The sequence below is a fragment of the Pimephales promelas genome, chromosome 20, assembly GCF_988280905.1.
Source record: "Pimephales promelas chromosome 20, fPimPro1.hap1.1, whole genome shotgun sequence".
Lineage (NCBI taxonomy): Eukaryota > Metazoa > Chordata > Actinopteri > Cypriniformes > Leuciscidae > Pimephales > Pimephales promelas.
Window position 1 is genome coordinate 1,110,252 of NC_142788.1, and position 6,652 is coordinate 1,116,903.

At 35.3% G+C, this 6,652-nt stretch overlaps 1 protein-coding gene across 1 annotated transcript; it reads left to right on the forward strand.

Moving 5' to 3' along the window:
• The first annotated feature begins 457 nt into the window (after window positions 1-457).
• tafazzin (tafazzin, phospholipid-lysophospholipid transacylase) lies at window positions 458-6,389 on the forward strand. Its single transcript, XM_039671347.2, has 11 exons — window positions 458-557; window positions 1,018-1,134; window positions 1,223-1,351; window positions 1,434-1,479; window positions 1,573-1,658; window positions 2,746-2,826; window positions 4,835-4,876; window positions 4,954-5,016; window positions 5,363-5,415; window positions 5,505-5,582; window positions 5,664-6,389. Exons 2-11 carry the CDS (start codon window positions 1,026-1,028, stop codon window positions 5,763-5,765), a joined length of 789 nt encoding a protein of 262 aa, XP_039527281.2. The 5' UTR covers window positions 458-557; window positions 1,018-1,025; the 3' UTR covers window positions 5,766-6,389.
• Window positions 6,390-6,652: the final 263 nt, after the last annotated feature.

Consider the following 6,652-nt stretch of genomic DNA (forward strand, 5'->3'; position numbering starts at 1 on the left):
ACCGGCAAGTCGGTCGGACTAAAAGGAAAAAAAAAAAAAAAAATTGGGTCGGCCCTAAATTGACAGGGTCGGTCGGGTTACGGCAAACAAGAATATTTTTAAGGGTGGCCTGATATCTATCCCAGATAGCAAACTGACATTGAATCAACGTGGAAACGACATCTCTCATGACATTGAAACAAAGTTGATTTTGCTCATCGAATTAACGTTGAACCAACGTCAGACGCGGCATTCTTCAAAGCTAAATGAAAATCGAAAATTGGTTTGCTTTCATAACGTTGAAACAACGCGTTGATTTCAAGTTGATTTTCCGTTAGTTTTGAACGAATGACGCGTCTGACGTTGGTTCAACGATAATTCGATGAGCAAAACAATGTCAGATCAACGTTGTTTCGATGTCATATTTCCACGTTGATTCAATGTCAGTTTGCTATCTGGGATTCCAATAACGACTATAAAACTACACCTCCCATGATCCCTCACGGTAGAATTGGTGTTTCCGGTTCCGCTGCATTTTTGGCCATCTATCGGCTCAGCTGACGGGACAGAAGAAGAAGGTGGGAAGATCACAACTAACCTTACATTTCACACTAAATCAACCTCACGTTAATATTAACACTGCCATTACAGTAAATCTCAAAACAAAGAACTACACCCATAACGATACACAGTGCTGTTATCTTGTTGACAATACACGTGTCATTTTAAAATGAGGAAGTTTCTCATCATGTTTTGTCTTTAGCATCCAACATTCATTTATGTCATACTTTGTCGCTGTGTTCTGTGTGTCGCTATTATTACTACACACACTATTTCTCAAGTTATTAAGAAATTATTTAACATTATTTAAATTATTTAACTAATTTGCATTAACGGCTGCTCCTGTTGTATTATTTGTAGTTGGACAAATGCGTAAACAGGTCTATGCCACAACTCAAGCAAATATAATATACTCCGCAAATGAACTGCACACACAGACTCGTTCAGCTGTTAAAGCATGTGTGTGTGTTGTGCCAGTGTGTGAGATGCCCTTGGAGGTGGCCTGGCCCTTCCCACAATGCCCTCGCCTGGGCTGGAGGCTCTCCAGCACGGTCATCACGGGGATGGTGGGCTCCTACAGTTACCTCTGGACCAGTGAGGCCGATGTTTCTCCACACTTATGTTTTGAATAATGTGTGCTATGAACTTAAGGAATAACGTCTCTGAATTTGCCTGACACTAGAGTACTTCAACTCTCTGATGGTGCACAACCCGGGCGCGTTGCTGGAGCTGGTGGACGAGCGTCCTCGGGACACGCCACTCATCACACTGTGCAATCACCAGTCCTGCATGGACGACCCGCACCTCTGGGGTAGGCGAGCCCGGGACGCTGGTGTTGTGGAGCGCACACACACACTCGCTCCACACACTGACACGCATGTGCTGTTTTTCAGGAGTCCTGAAGCTCCGGCAGCTGTGGAACTACAACAGGATGAGATGGTGTGTGTGAAGGAAGGCCGGATCTGGAGACTCGTGTACAGGTGTTGTCAGTTCATATCATGTCGTCTGGTGTGTGTGTGTGTGTGTGTCTAGGGCACCTGCTGCATCTGATATCTGTTTCACGAGAGAGCTCCACTCCCGCTTCTTCAGCAGAGGGAAATGTGTGCCTGTGGTCCGAGGTAAACTCCTCCAATGACTCATTTGATCATTTCTGCTTTTATTTCACACAGGTTGTTTTAGACTAAAAATATATATACTAAATCAAAAATCAGTATATAATGCATTTTTATTAGCAAGTAATCTCGTTTGCATGCAAAACTGAAAACACTGATGGAGTGGGCTGTCTGAAAGAGGGCTGTGCTAATACTATCCTGGTATTCTGTTTTGAAGCCATTATCTGCATTTTCACATAAGCTAGTCTGAAATATTTGATTGTTTTAAAAGCAATATGCCTTGTGTTGGAGGCAGGCTCCTGTGTTTAGAAGTAGTGGGATTGGAGAGATAGTAAAGAATAAGCTTAATCTCATCTGTGCAATACGATCAGTGTTGGGTAAGTTACTCTAAAAAAGTAATTAATTACTAGTTACTAATTACCTCTTCAACAGTGTAATTAGATTACTCTCTTTAAAAAGTATTTAATTACTTTTAATTACTAATTACTTTCAAAATCCCATATCAATCTCAACCAGCTGAATAATACAAGGATAGACATGAATCTGTTTTAATTCTTTCAAATAAATACTATAAAATTGCATGAATTATCCTTAAACTGACCCAGGTGGAGAAGGTTACATTATAAAAACAATACACAAGACAATACATTTTGATGTTAAAACCACTATTGTTTTATGTCTGATCTCATGACATTTCACACATATTTTACAATAATTCATACGAGTGCGGTCGTACGATTTAGACACCTCATAAAATACATACGAATCGCTGTGAGATCAGATTGACAGAGTATTTACCTCGATTACATCAGAAGTAACTGTAATTAAATTACAGATAAATGAAGAGTAATCCCTTACTTTACATTTTCAATGGAAAAGTAATTAAATTACTGTAACTAATTACTTTACTTAATTAGTTACACCCAACACTGAATACGATTAGAAGAAGATTCACTTATCTCCACCTAATGACAGTCAAATATGATCAATCACAAAGACATGCTAATAGTACAGTTCTCAGGGCTTTTTAAATCAAGTTTATATAGAAGACCCTCGAGCTGATAACGTGAAGCCCAACTGTCCTGTTTTTCAGGAGATGGAGTCTATCAGAAGGGAATGGATTTCTTGTTGGAAAAGTTGAATCAAGGGGAATGGGTACACATATTCCCAGAGGGTACAGACACTCATATTTTTAATCTTAATATGTGTTTAGTACGGAGGCGTATTGCATTCACTTGAAGAAAAAAAATCTACTCTGTTTTTCTGAATTAACGAGTTAATTTTTCATGAGAAAAAAAAAATTTTGCTCTGTTTTTCTGAATTAACGAGTTAATTTTTCATGAGAAAAAAATTTTTTGCTCTGTTTTTCTGAATTAACGAGTTAATTTTTCATGAGAAATTTTTTTTTGCTGTTTTTCTGAATTAATGAGTTAATTTTTCATGAGAAAAAAAAATGTTGCTCTGTTTTTCTGAATTAATGAGTTAATTTTTCATGAGAAAAAAAAATTTTTGCTCTGTTTTTCTGAATTAATGAGTTAATTTTTCATGAGAAAAAAAAATTTGCTCTGTTTTTCTGAATTAATGAGTTAATTTTTCATGAGAAAAAATTTTTTTGCTCTGTTTTTCTGAATTAATGAGTTAATTTTTCATGAGAAAATTTTTTTTTGCTCTGTTTTTCTGAATTAATGAGTTAATTTTTCATGAGAAAAATTTTTTGCTCTGTTTTTCTGAATTAATGAGTTAATTTTTCATGAGAAAATTTTTTTTGCTCTGTTTTTCTGAATTAATGAGTAAATTTTTCATGAGAAATTTTTTTTTGCTCTGTTTTTCTGAATTAATGAGTTAGTTTTTCATGAGAAAAAATTTTTTTGCTCTGTTTTTCTGAATTAACGAGTTAATTTTTCATGAGAAAAAAAAAATTTGCTCTGTTTTTCTGAATTAATGAGTTAATTTTTCATGAGAAAAAAAAAATTTTGCTCTGTTTTTCTGAATTAACGAGTTAATTTTTCATGAGAAAAAATTTTTTTGCTCTGTTTTTCTGAATTAACGAGTTAATTTTTCATGAGAATTTTTTTTGCTCTGTTTTTCTGAATTAATGAGTTAGTTTTTCATGAGAAAATTTTTTTTTGCTCTGTTTTTCTGAATTAATGAGTTAATTTTTCATGAGAAAAATTTTTTTGCTCTGTTTTTCTGAATTAATGAGTTAATTTTTCATGAGAAAAAAAATTTTTGCTCTGTTTTTCTGAATTAATGAGTTAGTTTTTCATGAGAAAAAAATTTTTTTGCTCTGTTTTTCTGAATTAACGAGTTAATTTTTCATGAGAAAAAAAAATTTGCTCTGTTTTTCTGAATTAATGAGTTAATTTTTCATGAGAAAAAAAATGTTGCTCTGTTTTTCTGAATTAACGAGTTAATTTTTCATGAGAAAATTTTTTTGCTCTGTTTTTCTGAATTAATGAGTTAATTTTTCATGAGAAAAAATTTTTTTGCTCTGTTTTTCTGAATTAATGAGTTAGTTTTTCATGAGAAAAATTTTTTTTGCTCTGTTTTTCTGAATTAACGAGTTAATTTTTCATGAGAAAAAAAATTTGCTCTGTTTTTCTGAATTAATGAGTTAATTTTTCATGAGAAAAAAAAAATTTTGCTCTGTTTTTCTGAATTAATGAGTTAATTTTTCATGAGAATTTTTTTTGCTCTGTTTTTCTGAATTAACGAGTTAATTTTTCATGAGAAAAATTTTTTTTGCTCTGTTTTTCTGAATTAACGAGTTAATTTTTCATGAGAAAAAAAATTTGCTCTGTTTTTCTGAATTAATGAGTTAGTTTTTCATGAGAAAAAAATTTTTGCTCTGTTTTTCTGAATTAATGAGTTAATTTTTCATGAGAAACATTTTTTTGCTCTGTTTTTCTGAATTAACGAGTTAATTTTTCATGAGAAAAAAATTTTTGCTCTGTTTTTCTGAATTAATGAGTTAATTTTTCATGAGAAAAAAAAATTTTGCTCTGTTTTTCTGAATTAATGAGTTAATTCAGAAAAACGGCAAAAATAAATTTTCTCATGAAAAATTAACTCGTTAATTCAGAAAAACAGAGTAGATTTTTTTTTTCTTCAAGTGAATGCAATACGCCTCCGTAGTTTAGTGTACAACTATTCTAATGCTATGGTACGTTTTCTTCTCCCAGGTAAAGTGAACATGTCTGGAGACTTCATGAGGATAAAATGGGGTAAGATTTATGCTCCAATAACAAGATCCCTCTGGTTTCAGCCTTGTTTAGTTAAGTAAATCCGTGTTTCTTTACAGGAATTGGACGTTTGATTGCAGAGTGCTCGCTTCACCCAATCATTTTACCAATGTGGCATATGGGTAAGTGACGCATGCATAAGTTCAAGGGCCAGATTTACTGAACCGGGCAAATTAGCGTGAGAGCGCAATTCCCCAAAAGCGCCAATGGGAGTGGCGTGATCTACTGACGACACACACATTAAACAACACAGACGCCGTCAATTCATTTACATAATGACCCGTGCAATCTACCAAGAGTAGCGCAAGCTGACGAGCGCGGTAAATCACCTTGCGTGATTCATTTAAATACTGAGTCTGAAATTCACTAAACGGTCAGTGAATCTGGCCCTGAGTGGCGTAAGATGATCCATAGCACACAACTTCATGAATAATGAGCTGTTTCTTACTTGTGGACCTTTTTGTTCAGGGCTGAATGATGTCCTGCCAAATCAATCTCCATACATCCCTCGAGTGGGGCAGGTTAATACACACTAACATTTAACACACACACGTCACATCACTTATCTCCCGTTGTCACACAGTTTTGACTCTACTTTGGTTGTGTGCAGCGAATAACTGTTCTCGTTGGAAAACCCTTCACAGTCAAACATCTGGTGAACGCGCTGAGAGCGGATAACACCAGTCCGGTAGGTGGTCATGTGACCCTGAGATGCGAGTGTTTCAAACTGATAGTCTTGCAGTTGAGAACAGCATTGGTCTCCTTACAGATGGAAATGCGAAAAACCGTGACAGACTTTGTTCAGGGGGAATTCCTCGGTCTGAAAGCCCAGGCGGAAGCTCTCCATCACAGGATACAGAACTGCACATAACGGTGAGGAACTCGTGTCCAGACACATCGCCCTTCAGATAACCTGGCCTTACCACTGTAAGCAGGAGACACACACCCAGAGCTTCACCTGGTCCTTGTCAGGAGTGTTATATCCTCAGGTTTGTGCGTGGACAGTCAGATATGAGCTGAAGGAAAGCTGTGACTTCAAGCCATGTTCAAGACCTCAGGACACACACAGTGTGTGTAATGCCTTTAGACTGCGGATCCGCAGATTTCTACTTAATTCTACAGAATACTTTACCCTTCAGAAAAAAATAGGATGAGGAAAGTAGCTCTTTTACTAGTAATGCACGTCATTTGTATTAATTTTCCTAAATATCTGAACATGTTAAATTGCTCATTTGTTGGATCAGTGATTATGACCGTAATAGTATTTATAGGATTTAGTAAACCTTGTATTGAGATGACAGTAATAGCCGTTACGAGTTCTTCTGTGTACTGATTCATCTCCCAATGCACATATGCATCTTATTTGCCTGAATGAGAGTTGATCAGAAGCATGTGAGAGTTGGTCTTATTTTGTTAAATACATTTTAGGGATAAATAGACATTTGATATTGTTGAAAATAAAAATAAAAACGTAAAATAAAAGGATAAAACTGGTTACACTGTCATGTTTATTATCGTGTGTTTAAGGTGTTTTCCTTCAACGACGTCAAGGAGATGAAACTGGACTGATTATCCCCATGAAATTGGTGTGAAATGTTAATTTAATTTATTCAGACGACTGTCCAGGACAGTGTTATTTAATTCATATTTGTATAGCGCATTTCGAAACAGCTTTACAGAAAATGCACGAATCCACATTACAGTTTAGAGGGATCTGTCATGGATATTATTTTTATTAGTGTTGTCCTTTGTAAATTA

Excerpts from the sequence above, each read along its gene's own strand:
- tafazzin (XM_039671347.2), top strand. The coding sequence starts at position 1,026 with ATGCCCTTGGAGGTGGCCTGGCCCTTCCCACAATGCCCTCGCCTGGGC. Across the intron at positions 2,827-4,834 it reads GGTACACATATTCCCAGAGG|GTAAAGTGAACATGTCTGGA; the intron begins GTACAGACACTC and ends TTCTTCTCCCAG. Across the intron at positions 5,416-5,504 it reads ACATCCCTCGAGTGGGGCAG|CGAATAACTGTTCTCGTTGG; the intron begins GTTAATACACAC and ends GGTTGTGTGCAG.